The sequence below is a fragment of the Watersipora subatra genome, chromosome 2 (assembly GCF_963576615.1).
Source record: "Watersipora subatra chromosome 2, tzWatSuba1.1, whole genome shotgun sequence".
Lineage (NCBI taxonomy): Eukaryota > Metazoa > Bryozoa > Gymnolaemata > Cheilostomatida > Watersiporidae > Watersipora > Watersipora subatra.
The window spans coordinates 2,964,743-2,985,369 of record NC_088709.1 but is presented as its reverse complement, the minus strand read 5'-3'; the positions used below and the strand labels follow the sequence as shown (position 1 = coordinate 2,985,369).

At 39.9% G+C, this 20,627-nt stretch overlaps 2 protein-coding genes across 2 annotated transcripts in view; one reads left to right on the top strand and one right to left on the bottom strand.

The window, feature by feature from the left end:
- LOC137386755 (plasma membrane calcium-transporting ATPase 2-like) overlaps positions 1 to 20,627 on the top strand; it is a 96,330-nt gene that overhangs the window by 62,417 nt on the left and 13,286 nt on the right. The window contains exons 10-15 of the mRNA XM_068072887.1: positions 3,979 to 4,114; positions 4,591 to 4,727; positions 6,839 to 7,047; positions 9,479 to 9,621; positions 14,047 to 14,177; positions 18,065 to 18,244. Coding sequence (XP_067928988.1) covers positions 3,979 to 4,114; positions 4,591 to 4,727; positions 6,839 to 7,047; positions 9,479 to 9,621; positions 14,047 to 14,177; positions 18,065 to 18,244 — 936 coding nt within the window. The remainder of the gene's footprint in view (positions 1 to 3,978; positions 4,115 to 4,590; positions 4,728 to 6,838; positions 7,048 to 9,478; positions 9,622 to 14,046; positions 14,178 to 18,064; positions 18,245 to 20,627) is intronic.
- Positions 10,494 to 13,552, bottom strand: LOC137386758 (uncharacterized). The gene is made up of 2 exons (XM_068072889.1): positions 13,442 to 13,552; positions 10,494 to 13,029 (listed from the first exon to the last, which is right to left on the bottom strand). The coding sequence occupies exons 1-2, from the start codon at positions 13,444 to 13,446 to the stop codon at positions 10,683 to 10,685; spliced, it is 2,352 nt and encodes a 783-aa protein (XP_067928990.1). The 5' UTR covers positions 13,447 to 13,552; the 3' UTR covers positions 10,494 to 10,682.

Genomic DNA, 20,627 nt, shown 5'->3' with positions numbered 1-20,627 from the left:
TATGTGTTGGCCAGCATTTTAATGAGCAATTTCATGCTTAAAATAATGTATAAAATACATGTACATGTACTAACAAGGTAAACATTCAGGGTGTTGGAACAAATTAAAACAATTTACCATATTTGTAATGGGAAAAATGATTTCGGTGTTCGAACAACTCGGTGTTTGAACAACCTTCAGGAACGGATTATGGTCGAGAACCGAGGTTACACTGTAATATGGTCAGTAAAACATTATAGTAACAGTAAATAATCAGCATAAGATGTTTTTATCATTACTCTACTAGAGCCGGATGAATGCATGTGTAGGCTTGGAGCTAATATAGATACACAGTTTACCCTAACTTATACTAAACAAATTAAACTATTTTAGCTTAATTTCTTTGCTATCATTTCTTTTTTTCAATTTTCCCTTTCTTTCTCGGCACTCTAACTCATGAAACTGGAATGTTACAATGAAACTTAAAGCATCATATATTGAAAATTAGTTTGACAAAGCTTGCATGTTGCTACAATCATACTTACAGTTTTGACTGAATGAAAATAGTGTGTACCGAATATTGACCTAGTATAAAGCTGATTCAGTATAAAGCTGGTCTAGTATAAAGTTGACCTCATATACATGTAAAGTTGACCAAGCATAAAGCTGACCTAGCATAAAGTTGACCTTGTATAAAGTTGATGTGGTATAAAGTTGACCTAGTATAAAGTCGGCCTCGTGTGAAAATGGCTTCATATAGCGAGTAACAACGAATAACCGCAAAACATGAGCAAAATCTTCAAATCTTCCTTAAGTTTTTGAAACTGACTTGTGGAAGCTATTGAAAAACAACAACTATTCTTACTAGTCTTTTTGATTTTAAAACTGTTAGAAGAAGAAAAGTGAAAGTGATGCAAAGAAAAGAAGTGGAAATAAGTAAATGTGGAGTGACCAGATGTGATTGTCCGAGATGATATTTTTAACTGTGAACTGTGACTGTGAACAACAGATTGGGATTCGATTTCCAAAAATCCCACTAGTGTTAGAGGTTGACTTGCAACAAAATTCACATTACAGTTATTTGGTATCAAAAGATTCACTATGTCTTACTTTGCTGTGTTGTAGGTGCAAAATATGTGGAAATGTGATTACAAGCTTTTAAAAGCTAAAAAATGAACAGTTAATCGCAGCCACACGAGACCTCCGTAGTATGAAATTTCTTTCCAAAACAGCTCAAATGGGACGTATTTGTATAAGATGGCTTTTGTTTACATTTTCACGCAACCTCATTAGTCAAAATATTTTCACAAATATACTTCACGCATTCAATAAAACCATGTCTATTTTATCGTCATTGTAACGCTGTCACTTTCAGCAGTGATATCCTATAACCTACCGTAAAAATTCGTTTAAATTTTCAACCTTAGCTCGAATGAGTACATATCATTGTCTGATAAACATGATGAGCCTGTTGGTCACCTGTGAAAATCGAAAAATGCTGCAGAAATTATTCGTGAAGTATGGGTCACATGATCAGATTACGACTAGATGATTAGATCAAGCCGAAACAAAGCTGTAAAGTAGCGAGCATCTATATTTGATACGGGGTCTTCGGTAAAACCCGAAGTGTTGGTCATGAACTAGTGCTACGACAAGTTTTATATTAAGCCTTTTATTGGCCTTTCAATTCATCACGTATCAAAACAATAACCAAATGTAATGACTACGTCAGAGAAATAAACTGATTCCAATCTACGGCGGCTTTTTGTTTTTGAGCTTTTAAGAGCTTGTAATCACATTTGTACATATTTTGCACCTACAACACAGCAGAGTAAGACATGGTGAATCTTTTGATACCAAATAACTGTAATGTGATATTTGTTGCAAATAAACCTTTAACAGGAAGAGTATCCCACCTTAAATTGGTCTTTCTGTCAAATCAACCGAACCAGATCAGTCTGCATCCTGATAGTCAATCAATCGCTCTATTGGAGTTTAGTGAGAACTTTATGGAATTCACTTGGTCCAACATAGACCAGTTTCTATTGCTCTATTTGTTCTATTGCTCATTTTTACTGTACTCTAAACTTTTATGCAACTGCATAGCATTCTTACTGCTATCATTCAGAGCCAGTAGTTGACAAGGCATTTATATGCGTCAAAGTGAACAGCTTTACATATTGCTCATAATTCATAGCCTAAACACAATGCACAGAATGGCTGTCTCATTGTTACAACCATAGACCTATTAACAGTACAGTATAGTTAATAGGTCTATGGTTACAACACAGATGACCATTGTGTTTGTACAGTAAAGTATGGTGTACTCATGCAGCAATATATCGTCTCTGCTTGAAGATAACATACAGTTTCGCAACAGTGTTTGGATATGCTGGTATCACGATTTCCTGAAAGGGATTATCAAAAGAAAACTGCAATATCATGATAGTATCACCCTGGTAGTTTGCTCTCATCACATTAACTTGTCGCCTATAGGCTGGACCATCCTCAATTGAATTTTGGTAAAAAATGGAACAGGCCAGATAGTCATACGAGATGTCAGATAAAACCTTAGCTCTATTGATATTGAAGGCTGACAGTTACTAAAGTTATCTCTTACCGAATGGCTGTTATAGGGTCGTCATTGAAGCATAAAGTTATCTGTTACCGAATGGCTGTTATAGGGTCGTCATTGAAGCATAATAGAATTGATTAAAGGTGTGTTCACACCAGCCGATTTCATGTCGATTCTCTGGCCGATTTGCCTATTGACCGAAAATTACATCATGTAAAAAGAGCAAACGAGCCCGAGACCGATTTTGCACAGAGAAAATTTTTATCGGACTGTACCAGATTGGTAGACGATTCTAGGCCGATTTTCAATTTGTGTAGCCAATGAAATTACTTTCACCGTGAATCGTACATTGTCATTTAAAGTGAACGCCATATTTGTTTTTGTATTTATTCACATTTTGTCCTAGCTTCAAACGCCAGTAATAGTTTCGTTTATAGTACTCCTGAAGGGTGATGTCAGCAGAGTCAGCAGCTCTTCAATTATTGCAGCAGCGGCATGATAATTTAAGCAACTGTTTCAATTATTATTGCTCATTGTTGTTGCTATTGTTGTTGCTATTGTTGTTGCTATTGTTGTTGCTATTGTTGTTGCTATTATTATTGCTATTGTTGTTGCTATTGTTGTTGCTATTGTTGTTGCTATTGTTGTTGCTATTGTTGTTGCTATTGTTGTTGCTATTGTTGTTGCTATTGTTGTTGCTATAATAATTGAAGTAGATGATGTTAGCACAAGATCGGCCTCCCTATAATAGTTATCCATTATTACTTTATTAGTGATGAACTGGGCAAAATAATAAGTCAACTTGCTAAAAATGTCAATGGGAAACATAGAAAACAGGCAACAAAATGCAAAGAGTGACTGACTAAAAAGATATCAGTTAAAGTTATCTGACCCTGCAAATAAAAATTGGCAAAAGTGCCCATTCTCGGTCCAAACTCATCCTGGTGTGAATGAAAAAAAAAAATAGCTGGTAGCTCCCATAAAATCTTTCGAAGATCGGCCACAAAAAATCGCTTTGCAAATCGGCTGATGTGAACACAGCTTTAGACCCAATAAACGATATATACCTGCAGCTGAGTAATAGGGCTTATCGAGCATACAGTCGATCAGCGATTAGCATGTAACAGAGTATATAGACCATGGTTCTCTATGAAGGCTCTCTATGAAGGCCATTTTTATCCCAACTGTCGAATTAGTATTGAGTGCTGACCGCTCACCACTGCTCACCATCTTTACCAGACTATTATTTACATAAAGAGAATGCCAACACAAACAAGTAACGATTTAAAATCTAAAAAGTGAAGTCGTAACAGAAAACATTGGCAAACTAAACTTACTCATCTGCGACTTTGGTTCTTGTGTTCTACGTGTAGCTAGCTTTATTGACCCACTCTGTTCCTGCATTTGACTGTTTTGAATTTTAGAAAATGATGTTTGATAACAACCTAGTGCGACACTTAGATGCGTGTGAGACGATGGGCAATGCTACAGCCATTTGCTCTGATAAGACAGGTACTCTCACAACCAACAGAATGACTGTTGTACAGCTCTATGTCGCTGGTAAGCGCTCCTCTTGTCTATGCGATGCATCGTTTGATTCTTGCGGTTGGCTCATTAAGATCTGGGTTTAGGTGGGACAACAATAGTCAGTTTTTGGCTTATGTTTTTGCCTATGAGAAACCTTGTTTTTGACAAAAATTTGTTTTTGTGTCAGTTTGTAGCCTGGTTTTTGGCTAGCGAGTTATGTACTTTGTTTTCTCTACCATGTTCGACATTCCGTTTACATTCCGCTTCATTTCTGAGGAAAAAGTCTAAAAGCCGGAGACAGAGGCTGAAGATGAATTGGTATAAACCCACCTTGGGCTACTTTACCATTCTTGTAAAAGACTTTTTGAAGTTGTTTTCTTCTGCCTGTTTTTCTGGGGAAAAATTAGTGAAAATCTTCAATATGTCCACTTTTCCTTTAGCTCAGCCACATAGGCTTAGGAGAAGCCGCCACGCATTACCTTAGTTTGCATTTTTTTGTGCATTTGTAGGAAAGTTGGAGAAAACTATTCCAAACTACACTGACCTTCCAGCCAACATTGCAGACCTACTCGTCACTTCAATATCTATAAACAGTGGATACACATCGATTTTAAAGGAAGAACCTGGCAATAATCTTATGCAGCAGGTAACTGGCATAGCCGGGCAAGTAACTGACATAGCAGGACAGGTAACTGACATAGCCGGGCCGGTAACTGACATAGCCATAGGCAGCAGGTAACTGACATAGCCATAGGCAGCTGGTAACTGACATAGCTGGGGAGGTAACTGACATAGCCGGGCAAGTAACTGACATAGCCGGGCAGGTAACTGACATAGCTTCAAGCGGCAGGTAACTGACATAGCCAGGCAAGTAACTAACATAGCCGGGCAAGTAACTGATATAGCCAGGCAGGTAACTGACATAGCCAGGCAGGTAACTGTCATAGCCAGGCAAGTAACTGACATAGCCTTAGGCAGCAGGTAACTGACATAGCCGGGCAGGTAACTGCCATAGCCGGGCAGGTAACTGCCATAGCTGGGCAGGTAACTGCCATAGCTGGGCAGGTAGCTGACATAGCCTTATACAGGTAACTGACATAGCCTTGTACAGGTAACTGACATAGCCAGGCAAGTAACTGACATAGCCTTAGGCGGCAGGTAACGGACATAGCCGGGCAGGTAGCTGACTTAGCCAACCAGGTAGCTGACTTAGCCGGTACTAGACTTGAATCTCTCCTCTGTTCAGTTCCAATTGTATCTATCAGTGTATTTATTGTATCGTGTATTCTGTATTATTAGGGTAGTACTTTACTCGCATCACGTATTACTCGCGTCACGTATTACTCGTGTCACGTATTGCTCGCGTCACGTATTACTCGCGTCACGTATTACTCGCATCACGTATTACTCGTGTCACGTATTCCACGTATTACTTGTGTCAAGTATTTCCATTAAAGTATGACCATTAAAATATGGCCATTAAAGTAATTAATGAAAATTCTCCCTCTTTAAGACCTCATGAACTTATCTTGTTTGTTCCACTACACTATAAAACGTAATAGCCTATTTTACTCTATGGTCACCGTTGTGTGGCACTGCTAATAAACCTTCCTAATTTAGTAATTGATGTGCAATGTATGGATCTTATGCCTACATTGCAGATTCACAACTGAGAGGTCAATGGGAACACGCAATTACACATTTTATATAAGTTGTTAGGATTCAGTTGTTGGACTGATAAACTCCAGGGATGCATCATTCTATGATTAACACGCCAGCCATAACACAGCAGTCGCTGCTGCAACGTAAACAATCTGTTCAGAGAATGTTTACGTCATACATTATATGAACAGTAAAATACATGTAAATTATCTTATCTCTTCTAAGACCCTCCCAAACTCAACCCTTTGGCCCTTCAAAAAAGAAAAAACAAAACTTACCGTTTTAATTTACTGACTGTACAGTGACTGTAGTATTATTGGTTTGTATCGACAACTTTTCTCCTTTTTCTTTATCACTTTTACTTGGTTTAGAGTCCATGATTACCGTAATTTTACACTAAGTTAAAGGAAATGCGCATCATCAATGTTAATTTAAATCAGTTCTTTTCAAATTTTTCTGTACAGTTAAATCTATTCTGTAAAGAAAAAAGTTGTGTATGTCTCACATAAAATAAAACAAAAATATATCTTTGCTATAATAAGAGCAGTGTCTGTCTGTCTATCAATCCAAATCCAGTGTTGGAGGTTGGAAATGAATATTGCTTTCAACGGGACTTCACCTCGTGACACACAGCTTGGTAGATCAACACTCTAACACTTAAACCTATCGACTTCCCTTGCACAATTATTTTCAACTACTTGCAGCTACTTATTATCTGCGCTGTACTGGCATACCTGACGATCTCTCACGGCAGACTAGACTAGGGTACTAGTATCTATAATAGATATAGGGATACATCGTTATACTAGTACATAGCCTTATGCTAGTATATATAATAGATATAGCCTTTTCTCTCCTCAGTGCGGCAAGAGAGAAAGCGATACTTTTAAAACTAACAACAAGATTCTTGTTATTTGAATCGAATTTTTGAACTTCTACTTACTTAAATATTTACGTTATACGACATTTTTTACGTAATATAAACAAAAACTTTACGTAAATTATTTACGATAACTGGAATTGACATATTAGGTTTATGTACCGTTTTACATTTAATGTCACGCTTGATTAAATTCACTCTTCTCTCTTCTCTAGGTGGGAAACAAGACTGAGTGCGCCTTGCTAGGGTTGGTATTGTCTATGGGCAAGGACTATAAGCCGGTGCGGGAGGAGTGGCCTGAGCATTCTCTTTTCAAGGTCTACACTTTTAACTCCTTGCGCAAATGTATGAGCACTGTTGTTGTGCTACCCAATGGAACCTACAGGGTCTTCACTAAAGGTGCATCAGAGATCATCCTTGACAAGTGAGTAGCTCAACTCCCTGTTGTCTTTCAGTGCTCTGTAAGGTTCTTCATAAATAGTTTTTAAATAAGTTTTTAAAAAGCATAGTGTGAAAAGTTAGGAGTTTAAACTGGAAAAGAAGCTGAGAGTACAATAGAAGCCCATTATTTCCAATCCTTCTCCTTATCCTCTCCCTTATCCCTTCCCTCTCCCTTATCCCTTCCCTCTCCCTTATCCCTTCCCTTATCCCTTTCCCTTATCCCTTCTCTCTCCCTTATCCCTTCCCTCTCCCTTCCCTCTCCCTTATCCCTTCCCTCTCCCTTCCCTCTCCCTTATTTCTTCCCTCTCCCTTATCCCTTCCCGTATCCCTTATCCTCTCCCTTATCCCTTCCCTCTCCCTTATTCCTTCCATTTCCCTTATCCTCTCCCTTATCCCTTCTCTCTCCCTTATCCCTTCTCTCTCCCTTATTCCTCTCCCTTATCCCTTCCCTCTCCCTTATTCCTTCCCTTATCCCTTCCCTCTCCCTTATCCTTTCCCTCCTTATCACCTCCCTCCTCACCACCTCCCTCCTCACCACCTCCCTCCTCATCACCTCCCTCCTTATCACCTCCCCCTCATCACTCCCCCTCATCACCTCCCTTCACATTTTCTCTCCCCCTTTTTCTCCTTTCTCCTGTTATCTTCTTTCCTCCTTTTCGTCTCTCTCCTTTCGCCTCCTTACTTCTCTCTTTTCTCACTTTCCCTGTTGTGTTCACTTTTCTCTCTCTTCTTCCTCAGTTAACTCTTCCCCCTCTTTCTGCTCTCTTACATCCCTGTCTGGTCCATCTTGTTTCTCCAACTCTTGTTTTTGATTTTTATTCCCCCTCCTCTCTCATTCTCTCTTTTACTCCCTCTTTCATCTCCCATTTTTTCCATCCTCTGTCTTTTACATCTCTGTCTTTCCCACCTCTGTCTTTCCTACAATCGTCTCCCCCATTTTTCTGTCTCACCATCTTTCTCCCCTCTCATTGTTTCTCCCCGCTCTCTTTTCATCTCTTTTTTCTCTTCACCCTCAAGCTCAATCTCCATACTAGCTAACACTGGTTTTTGAAGGAGAGTGTAACAAAGTCTATTGTGATAGTTTTAAAATGAGGAAAAGTTCTTGCTCAGGCACGCAAGGAGAATCACCAAGTCCCTGAAACAGCATGTGTTGTGTTATTTTCTGTAACACCCATTTGCAGACGATAATTGACGCTGATAAAGTATAGCTAGTCAAGCTTTTAGCAGTACATGTAGGTTTCAGGGTTAGTCGCATTAGAACTGCTATGCGTTATCGTAGAGCAGTGCACAGTAATTTTGCAGCGCCTTACAACTTTGTAACGCGTAGTAAACATATACTGCTACTGCAACTGTATGCTCTACTACTGTGTACTGCACATTACCTTCCATGACACCTGGAACCCATCAATTCATGCATACTGCAAATGCCCATTTTCAAAAACTTAAAACTGCATGTTTACTGGAACTGCCCATTAGTATGAGGTTGACACTGTGGATCAACTCATACTGCTAACATTCCAAACATCTGTATTACATTGTACAAAGTTGACAGAGGATATGTACAGCAAGCTCATGAACATGCGCTCTAATTCCAATATAGTTTCGGAATAGGGAGTCGGGCATTATCACTATTCTGATCAATGAAATTTGGGTCTTTGTATTTTGTACTGTATTTTCATTAACATTATATATTAAAACCATAGTAGTTTTCGTTTGCCCGCTCATATTAAAGTTTGAGCTGCATTTTCATCTTGCAATTTAGTTGTGTTTGCAACCAAGTCAACTCAATACTTGATTCTACTATGAGTCTTCATAAAACTGTGCTGTGCATCAATGTACAGTGTAATGCAAAGGTTCTACTACATTTAGCGCTGTAAAATGTGCCCTAGCTGCATTCCTACTACATACATCACTGTACTCTGTGCAATAGGCAATACCGTCACTGCACCAATTCTTCTTACTGTGTGTTAGAAAGTAGTTTTGGTGCATGTATACCGTATATATATGTATGTGTAGTAGTAAAAGTAGGTAATGCAATTATACTGCATACTGCATGGCTCTGACATGTGCATGGCTCTGACATGTTTGCTACTGCACTGCTTATGCAACTACATAGATATCCAGACAAAAGTTCACTGAAACTGCAATGTATTTTCCACGTCTAGATATCAGTGAGCAGTTATCAACTAGCAAGGATGTTTTTGTAATACTCATAGTGGTGGGTTTTTTAAATGTCGCCATCTAACGTTTTGGATTAACCATGATTGATAACGCGCGCAGTCAGTGAAGCGCGCATAGGCGAGCCGGTGATTGGGCTATATATGACGCAATTCACAATTTCCCCAAGCGTTCCAAATGTTCCCAAGCGGTTCGCATTAAGGACCTACTGTAAGAAAGTATATTTAATATTTCAGTTGTTCCTTTGCTCTTGATGCTACCGGAACAGCAAAAGCTTTCACCAAAGCTGACAGAGAAAGGATCATAAGACAAGTAATTGAACCTATGGCCAAGGATGGCCTTAGGACCTTATCGTTGGCATACAAAGATTATGTGCCAGGTATGTTGGTGTTCATGCTTCCGAGGCACTGACAGGTCTGTCGTGATAATCACATTTTTATAGTTCACTGGCATTTGTACTTGGTGAAACTGGCTAGCCTGAGCAGCCAGTTAGTCAGCAGGTAGCCAACTACCTGATGCAGGTCAAGATCGGCCTAAACACAAAAAAGTAAATCTAAGGACAGTGTAATCATTTACTGTCGCTTTCATGTAGTAGCCAGTTGAATTGAAGCAGGAGGTATAAGGAATAATAAGTTTGCTAAACTCAAATGCCCCCCACCACTGATAGGCTGCCCCCCCCCCCCCTACCACTGATAGGTTGCCCCCCCCTACCACTGATAGGTTGCCCCCCCTACCACTGATAGGCTGCCCCCCCCTACCACCGATAGGTAGGAGCAACTAGTCTAAGGGTCAGTTTCATCTAAATTGGCTATATAACAGGGCGCCTTAAACTTTGTACCTACATGTAAGTCTAGAGGTATCATTCTGGCGTATTCCGTTTTTGACCTCGATAACTAAACATTGACCTACATGTATGTTGGTGGCTTGTATGCTCAATGTTATTGCACATCATAGGCAAGGTTAGCAATTAAATTATGTCATACTGAATATGCACTTTCATGAGTCATGATAATTTCTGTCTTAATGAGAATAACTGTCAGTTTTCCTCGAGCTGTTATAAAATTTATGGCTTCTAATTCCTGCGTAACGTAAACATTTTTATCGTTTATTTAAAGAGATTAGAGGATTCTGATTATCCGCTGGTTGGTTTAGCCATTTCCATACATGTGTAAGACTGATTGACATTTTACAATGCATCTTGTTTAGCAAAATGGGTATTGAAATACAATTTAGTCCTGCTTTTGGTACAAAGTATTCATATATATATTTATATACACATATGTAATCAATAGATCTTTAAAAAAAGTACATATTGCAGTTTAAATACAACATTCATATAGCAATCATATTTCATTAGGGCGGAGGTAGCAATAGGTATGAAATAACTACAGATACTGCTGGTGTGTCACGTATGTACATTTGTAAAATTTTAGATAAATTCTAGCCAAAGTAAGTTCTCATGCAAGCTGATAGTTTCACACCGCACTTTCTGTAGGGGCACAGGACCTTACGCTCTGGAAATGTTAAAGACAATTTCTGTTGTTCTTCGTTGCATTGCGAACAAAAGATTAGATGCCCGCAAGGCATTCCAATGTGGTTGGCAGGTGTTAACTTGTTCTTATTTAATGCGCAATTCCAGCAGCTAGCTTTATGCCTACCCTCTAGCATAATACTGTCACCTCCATTGGAAGCGATTCCATGAGCGCCGTCTACTTCGGTGGTGTCTCGATCTGAATTGCCCTGAACTGACGTAGCAGCAGCTCCCAAAGTGGGTTTTGGTTCCTGTAATGTCAATAAAGCTGGTTCTTCATTGTCTAGATCGTGAATGATGTTCACTAAGTCCTTCACATCGTCGAATGGTTTGCCATTTATCTCAAGTGCTTTGTTGACCAGCTCTTTGGGGTGCCCGAGTCTTTCAGCCAGCTTGTGCATCTCTTCATGTATGTCAATCACTTCCTTCTGTTCTAACCGCTTAACTCTCCTTTGCATCTCTATTACTGCTGCAGATTTCTTACCATCTGATGTCGACAGGATTACCTGTTCAATGAATGCTTGACCTTTGTTTTGTTTCAAGTAGAGGCACTCTGGAAACCACCGTGCATGTTCAATCCAAGGATCATCTTTTTCTTCCCAGTTCTTCAGTCCACCTGAACAGAAAAAGCATCTAACGTGGTCACCAGAACCAGTAAAGAAAAATCCAGCATTCACCAGATCCTCTGGTTTTATCGAAATTTTTTTTGGCCAGTTCCTATAGGTTTGTAGTCGGCTTGCCACTATAGCTTTTTGTGGAATGGCAGCGCGATTGGTAGAGATGCCCAGAGCTAGACTGTCCAAAGTGTATTCTTGGTTACCCTGTTGTTGAACTTCATAACTAGTTATGTTCTTCATATCGCCGGCTTCCAAATTTTTGGAGTGATACTGGCGGTTTCCGCAGTCAAAACCCTTGACAAATCGACAGAAAGGAAATGATCTCTTGTGCTCATCTAATGCTATGTCATCCGCTTCCCAACGGTGCAAGCTACCTCTGCAGAACACACATTGTACTCTGTCACCTTCGCCAAAACTGTAGAAGCCGGCTTGGGCCATCTTAATTCCAGATAGGTTCTTGTCATGCGGCCAGTTGACAAGAAATGTCTTGCGTCTCTGACTCTCATCAACCAGGAGCGATTCTCTTTCATCTATCGTTAGTTTTGTGAGAATATACGGGAGAAACTCTTGCGGACTCATTGCATCAAGTTGCTGTTGCTTGTTCATGCTAAGGCAGGGATTGTGATGTTCAGGTAAAGTGGCTGCAGTGTATACAGTCTGTTGAAAATGTTCTGGCTTAAACTTCCTTACATTCCAAAGCCAACCCAATCCATTATTATTTAGTTTGTAGCTACGATTATAGTTCACGACGTCTAATGCACTTTTTATCATAAAGCTATATACAGGTTTTTTTAATAACACAATGTACATATTATATAAATTTATACAGAAAAAATAAAAAGTTCCTGCAATGCACTTGAATATATATTTTAAAATATTGAAATACTGTCCAATAGAATGGAGCCTAAATATAAACATCATCTTCGCCTTAATTTGTATACCGTGATACCAACTCTGCCGGTTAGGCAGATTAAACTTCTGGCTGATGAAAGAGTTTTTGTGTGATAGGAGCTCGTGTTGGTCTCTCTGTGATTGATGATCGTCAGGATGCTTTTGCGGTCTAACTGTCTCCGTAGGTGCGAGTGATGCAGAAATTCCAGATGTTGCTCTATTGGCTTGCTGAGTTGTCCAATCCATGATTTTTGTAGCACTGGTACTCCTCTTTGCATAATCAGAGTTGGTGCTCTTGAAATATTTTTTCTCTCTTCTAATTGGTCCGCTGCTTCCCATATAAAAAGCATTGCGCGCCATCTTGCAGGCATAAACATACTGCGTGTATACCCTCCACGCCATTACTTGCAGGAATTCACTAGGACATGTGATAGCCAATAATTCATCAAAGTAGATAGGGCTCATATAGTAATCACGTGGGTCTTGCACTCTTCTGGATATAAAATTTTTGCAATGATCCTGTTCTCTGTCGCATGCCTGTGTGCCATTCTGCAATGGGAATAGGAAACAGTCCTCTGCTATGTCAATCGACTCCGATCTGCATCCTCTTTGCAAGTGCATAGCAGAGGTCTTGTTTGTTGTTTGCTCTCTGTATAGGCACAGAGCTTCCTCGGCAGTTGTAGTTGTTACACATATGAAAAGCTGCGAAAATCCTATTAGGTTGATCGCTTTGAAGATTAAAATCGACCTACAAGAGACACAGGGTTGGTATAACTGATTGATCTAAGGCTATGCCCATTACCCCCAACTATTTTAGCCTCCAATTAAAATTCTCCTGATTTTATTTACAACTCCCAGGCTTCAGTTACAGCACTTACCACGAGTATTTCTCTCGCAAACTTACACTTTGCTGAAATTCTAAATTGTCAAGATTTTTGCTTTCAAATCTCATATGTCACTCTAATCACTGTAGAATCACTGTAACATTATTATTTACTGGATAACAGAACTGCTCCTTTTCAAATAAGAGCATTTACAACTACACAAGTTTTTGGTTTATATCGTTGTACAACGCCATCTTAGAACATGTCTGATGTTCATGTCATCACAATGTAAAAACTAAAAGGTTGTCTTTGTAACTCAACTGTTTTACAACTTACCTCATTTTCTAGCTGTTTTAGTAATGAGCAACGCTTCTATTGGTCTGCCTGCCTAGTTATTAAACTAGTAAGGCATTGCAGTTTTGCGTGGTGTTGTTAGCTAGTCGCACACTTCCTTAATGACCTGATTCGTGATATACCCTTGTTATTCACTGATCGGCTCAACTTGGCTCCGCCTTTGCCAACATATGCACAATTGAGTATATTATAGCCGCTAGGCTGCAGCACACTTCAATCGGTAAGCCCTAGGTAGCTGTGCTCTCGTCATTCCAGTGTCTGTGATCTCGTGGTGAGGTTTAACCTTTACAACGACCTCAAACATTGGAAAGACATGCCATCCAATAAAGTTTAGTTTTCCAAGCTAAACTCACCAGTCAAATGGACAGTGCTGTACTTGTGTGTATCACTAAACTTCCTGGAGAATGGTCTCCTCACGTATTTGGCATCAGCCTTGGCAACTATACAACACCTCTAGTAACATCTATTATCTGTCTTATTGTACTTCAATCTAACTGTTTTCAATTCACAAGCTTTTCTGGATCTTTGATGGTCGTAGTTAAATATGATTAAGTCCTGCTGGATGAGGTATTGCTGCTGGGCTGTAGGTAGCGTGCCAGCGACAGCTATCAATGAAGTAAAGTATTCTGATCGAGTGGACTGGGATGTGGAGGAGAACATTCTGACTGGCATGACGTCTGTTGCAGTTTGTGGAATTGAGGATCCAGTTAGGCCTGAGGTTTGTAACCTATCTATACATTTACATACGGTATTGTTGTCAGACTAACTTACTGGGAATTTACTAAATTGAGCTAATTGCTGATTGTTTAAATGATCTCTACGATGCTGACTTTTCATGACCAACAATATCAGGATTTAAGTTTTCAGTTGATGGGTGACTCAATAGTTGGGAAATTCCTAAATGAATTAAATATTTTTAAAAGATTATTTTGAGAGACATTCACTTAATTTCGACAAACTACATGAAAATATGACATAACGGGTTGTCTGCACTGTGTAACCACTAGTACCCTCGCAGTCTGGTGTGCTGTGAGAGATCGTCTGGTGTAATAACAATCCGCACAATTATTCCTAAACTTGGCATGGTAGTTGATTGTCACGTGTGGTGGAGTGTTGATCTACCAAGTAGAAAGTTGAGAGTTCGAACCCTTGCAAAAGCAATCCTTTTTTAACCTCTGAGCATGGTTTCGGACAGGCAGACATTACTATAATTTTATTATAGTAAATATTGCTATTCATTAAACGTTTAAAATTTGGTGAGAAAGAGTTCCCCAGAATTTAACAGACAAGTACTGTAACTAATGTCTCAGTTATTGGGAAGTTTGGTGTTTTTTTGATATTCAAGCCACTTCTGACTTTGGCAACATGATCCTAGCTATCGACTATGCCAGCAATGCAGTCAGCTGCTGGAGGCTGCTCTTGTTTAGGCATATAATCACTGTGCTCCATGTACTACTTCTATCTGTGATAGATGTACTCTTCTTAACCCAATCGACACATCATTCGTGCAGGTGCTGAATATTATTAGAAAGGCAATAACTTTGTTTTATTTGTAAAATAAAGTTGATTATAGGAAGCAAGACTATCATGAATTTGTAACACACAAGAGGTTGATGCTATTCAATGTGTCATTTAATAGGGTCATCGTGTCCCTTTGCAGGACCTTCACACAGACCACACCACTTGTCCCATTGCATGTCCTTCACACAAACCACACCACTGGTCCCTGTGCAGGTCCTTCACACAGACCACACTACTTATACCTTTGCAGGTCCTTCACACAGACCACACTACTTGTCCCTTTGCTAGTCCTTCACACAAACCACACCACTTGTCCCTTTGCAGGTCCTTCACACAGATCACACCACTTGTCCCTTTGCTAGTCCTTCACACAAACCACACCACTTGTCCCTTTGCTAGTCCTTTACACAGACCACACCACTTGCCCCTTGCAGCTCCTTCACACTGACCACACCACTTGTCCCATTGCAAGTCCTTCACACAGACCACACCACTTGTTCCTTTGCAGGTCCTTCACACAGACCACACCACTTGTCCCTTTGCAAGTCCTTCACACAAACCACACCACTTGTCCCTTTGCAGGTCCTTCACACAGACCACACCACTTGTCCCTTTGCAGGTCCTTCACACAGACCACACCACTTGTCCCTTTGCAAATCCTTCACACAGACCACACCACTTGTCCCATTGCAAGTCCTTCACACAGACCACACCACTTGTCCCTTTGCAGGTCCTTCACACAGACCACACCACTTGTCCCTTTGCAGGTCCTTCACACAGACCACACCACTTGTCCCTTTGCAGGTCCTTCACACAGACCACACCACTTGTCCCTTTGCAGGTCCTTCACACAGACCACACCACTTGTCCCTTTGCTAGTCCTTCACACAAACCACACCACTTGTCCCTTTGCAGGTCCTTCACACAGACCACACCACTTGTCCCTTTGCAGGTCCTTCACACAGACCACACCACTTGTCCCTTTGCAGGTCCTTCACACAGACCACACCACTTGTCCCTTTGCAGGTCCTTCACACAGACCACACCACTTGTCCCTTTGCAGGTCCTTCACACAGACCACACCACTTGTCCCTTTGCAGGTCCTTCACACAGACCACACCACTTGTCCCTTTGCTAGTCCTTGACACAAACCACACCACTTGTCCCTTTGCAGGTCCTTCACACAGACCACACCACTTGTCCCTTTGCAGGTCCTTCACACAGACCACACCACTTGTCCCTTTGCAGGTCCTTCACACAGACCACACCACTTGTCCCTTTGCAGGTCCTTCACACAGACCACACCACTTGTCCCTTTGCAGGTCCTTCACACAGACCACACTACTTGTCCCTTTGCTAGTCCTTCACACAAACCACACCACTTGTCCCTTTGCAGGTCCTTCACACAGACCACACTACTTGTCCCTTTGCTAGTCCTGCACACAAACCACACCACTTGTCCCTTTGCAGGTCCTTCACACAGACCACACCACTTGTCCCTTTGCTAGTCCTTCACACAAACCACACCACTTGTCCCTTTGCTAGTCCTTCACACAAACCACACCACTTGTCCCTTTGCAGGTCCTTCACACAGACCACACCACTTGTCCCTTTGCTAGTCCTTCACACAAACCACACCACTTGTCCCTTTGCTAGTCCTTCACACAAACCACACCACTTGTCCCTTTGCAGGTCCTTCACACAAACCACACCACTTGTCCCTTTGCAGGTCCTTCACACAGACCACACCACTTATGCTGCTTTGAAGCTGACATGTTTTAACTCTTTCGCTACCGTAAGCTGATGTATTGGCTTATCGATATGGTTTGACTTTTCTTTTCATTACGAAGCCTGCACATAAACTAGACCAATCAATATTTGTCTCCAACGAAACAACCTTGTTGCCAATCACGAGCAACCAATCAAAAATCTTTTTGCTAAGCAATTCCACTTCTAATCATTTTTCAAAACGGGAAAACTAGATCACTATTGTTATGGCAATAAGAAATTCACCGCCTTCGTTCAATGCAAAGGAAGTGTCAGAGATTTTGTGAGAGTGAGATTCACTGAACAATTTTATACTTTTCTTGTAGAGTATTTTGTTCTGAATAAGATGCAATCACAGTAAAAAAAAGTCTGCATTCATTCTCGAGATATTGCATAAATACTACCGGTATATCAAATTTTTGAAAATCTGTTTGAATTAATTTGGTCAGAACAGCGATTTTAGTGTAGTAGTGAAAGAGTTAACTAAGTCACAAACATTAGAAATGACACATTATTCTGATAATAGTACTTTTTTAGCAGTTATATCAGCATGAAAAACTTTGCAGCATTCTGATAATAAGTTTTTCATTAAATATTGTGATCATAAATTATTCTGATATTAGGAGTCTCTGTAAACATGGTGAGTGTAAAGTGGGAGGTTGCACTCTTTCGTGGGTGTTAGAAGATCAATTATAGAGAGTGGTTCAATCCTTTCGCTTATTCGGATGGACTGGGAGGCTCAGGACCATCATTGCATTTAAAGACATACTAGCTACACCTAGCAGTAACACATAGTAGTAACGTATAGTAGTAACAAGTAGTGATAAAACACTGTAGCAGCACATAGTAGTAATGTGTGCTAGTCGTGCATGGTATTAACGTGAAGTAGTAACATGTAGAAATAACACATGTTAATCATTACTATAATAAGAGCCGTGACTGTTCATCTGTCCGAAGCCATGTTAAATGCATTAAAAATGATATCTCCGCACAAGAGTCAAATCTAGATATTCGGAATCGCATCCGAGCACGCTACCACTACACCACTCGACTACCTTTTCACGTCCAATAATAATTGTGCACATACTTGTTACAGCACGTCAGACTGTCAGCGTACTAGTGCTATTATAGAGTACCAGACTGCCAGCTACTAGTGCTATCATAGAGTTGAGCATACATCTTTTCCTGAACTAAGGGAAACATCAAGCATGTACATTCAACACATTTCTTACAATTTGTTTATATTTGATCATGCTTACCTTTCTCAACCCTTCTCAAGGTGAAGGGCCATTTTATAACTTCGAGATTCATTGATAGGTTCCGGCAGCAATTCTTCGCTGCCAGAAGGCAGGCATAACGGTACGGATGGTGACTGGTGACAACATCAATACTGCTAGATCGATAGCAATTAAGTGCGGCATCATCTCCCCTTCTGATGACTTTTTGGTATTAGAGGGACGGGAGTTCAATCAGCGAGTACGTGACACTCAAGGAGAGGTGAGGATTAAGAGGCTCCCTTTGTGGAAACATGATAGTTGCTTCCTTATGCGCTTTATAAAGACGAGATAATTCATGCGATGGTAAAAGAATGATGAATGTTCTTGGCAAAATGGGGAGAATGACTGTCCTAGCAGAAACATTCATAAATTATCTTGTTCATGCCAAAAATACGCTTTAAAAATAATGACAAAATTTCTTTGGCAAGAACCATATGCTATTTATCAATAGCTGGAAACTGCAGCTTGTTGGAAAGTTCGCCTAATCTCCATATGTAGGATGTTCCCTTACCTATTGTACAAGAATTACTGTAGCTAATAGTACAGGATATACAGTGATGCATAAGCCTCAAGTCATACATAGTAGACCTATAAGATATACTGTAGATAATAGTACAGGATATGCAATGATGCATAGCCTCAAGACATACATAGCAGACCTATAAGATATACTGTAGCTAATAGTGCAGGATATACAGTGATGCATAAGCCTCAAGTCATACATAGTAGACCTATAAGATATACTGTAGCTAATAGTGCAGGATATACAGTGATGCATAAGCCTCAAGTCATACATAGTAGACCTATAAGATATACTGTAGCTAATAGTACAGGATATACAGTGATGCATAAGCCTCAAGTCATACATAGTAGACCTATAAGAATTACTGTAGCTAATAGTACAGGATATACAGTGATGCATAAGCCTCAAGTCATACATAGTAGACCTATAAGTATTACTGTAGCTAATAGTACAGGATATACAGTGATGCATAAGCCTCAAGTCATACATAGTAGACCTATAAGAATTACTGTAGCTAATAGTACAGGATATACAGTGATGCATAAGCCTCAAGTCATACATAGTAGACCTATAAGTATTACTGTAGCTAATAGTACAGGATATACAGTGATACATAAGCCTCAAGTCATACATAGTAGACCTATAAGAATTACTGTAGCTAATAGTACAGGATATACAGTGATGCATAAGCCTCAAGTCATGCATAGTAGACCTATAAGAATTACTGTAGCTAATAGTACAGGATATACAGTGATGCATGAGCCTCAAGTCATACATAGTAGACCTATAAGATATACTGTAGCTAATAGTACAGGATATACAGTGATGCATAAGCCTCAAGTCATACATAGTAGACCTATAAGAATTACTGTAGCTAAGAGTACAGGATATACAGTGATGCATAAGCCTCAAGTCATACATAGTAGACCTATATGAGTTACTGTAGCTAATAGTACAGGATATACAGTGATGCATGAGCCTCAAGTCATACATAGTAGACCTATAAGATATACTGTAGCTAATAGTACAGGATATATACAGTGATGCATAAGCCTCAAGTCATACATAGTAGACCTATATGAGTTACTGTAGCTAATAGTACAGGATATACAGTGATGCATGAGCCTCAAGTCATACATAGTAGACCTATAAGATATACTGTAGCTAATAGTACAGGATATACAGGGATGCATAAGCCTCAAGTCATACATAGTTGACCTGCATATGCCTCTGAGACATGGAGCTGAAGTGTAACTTGAAATATTTTCATCAATATCTGTTGTTTGTAGGCTAAATGTTAAAAAAACTTTTTGGATTCACCCGCGGGTCATAGCCTGAGTGAAAGATTAACAACTTTGTTCATCACATATCGTTGGAAGTTATGTGTACAATACGCATGTATAGATACGGGTAAACCCCAATGATTCCTCATCTCGTACCGCCAGCCAACCATATCTCTGATACGTAACCCAGATGATTCGAGAATCACATCTGTTATTCTGCGAATATTTACGTGTTATTTGCTGGTAACAATAAAAATGCAAAACTGTCACAGACTAGCCCAGTTATATAGCCTATCTTTAGAGATGTCACAGACTAGCCCAGTTATATAGCCTATCTTTAGAGATCTCACAGACTAGCCCAGTTATATAGCCTATCTTTAGAGATCTCACAGACTAGCCCAGTTATATAGTCTATCTTTTGAGATCCCACAGACTAGCCCAGTTATATAGCCTATCTTTAGAGATCTCACAGACTAGCCCAGTTATATCGTCTATCTTTAGAGATCTCACAGACTAGCCCAGTTATATAGCCTATCTTTAGAGATCTCACAGACTAGCCCAGTTATATAGCCTATCTTTAGAGATCTCACAGACTAGCCCAGTTATATCGCCTATCTTTAGAGATCTCACAGACTAGCCCAGTTATATAGCCTATCTTTAGAGATCTCACAGACTAGCCCAGTTATATCGTCTATCTTTTGAGATCTCACAGACTAGCCCAGTTATATAGCCTATCTTTAGAGATCTCACAGACTAGCCCAGTTATATCGTCTATCTTTAGAGATCTCACAGACTAG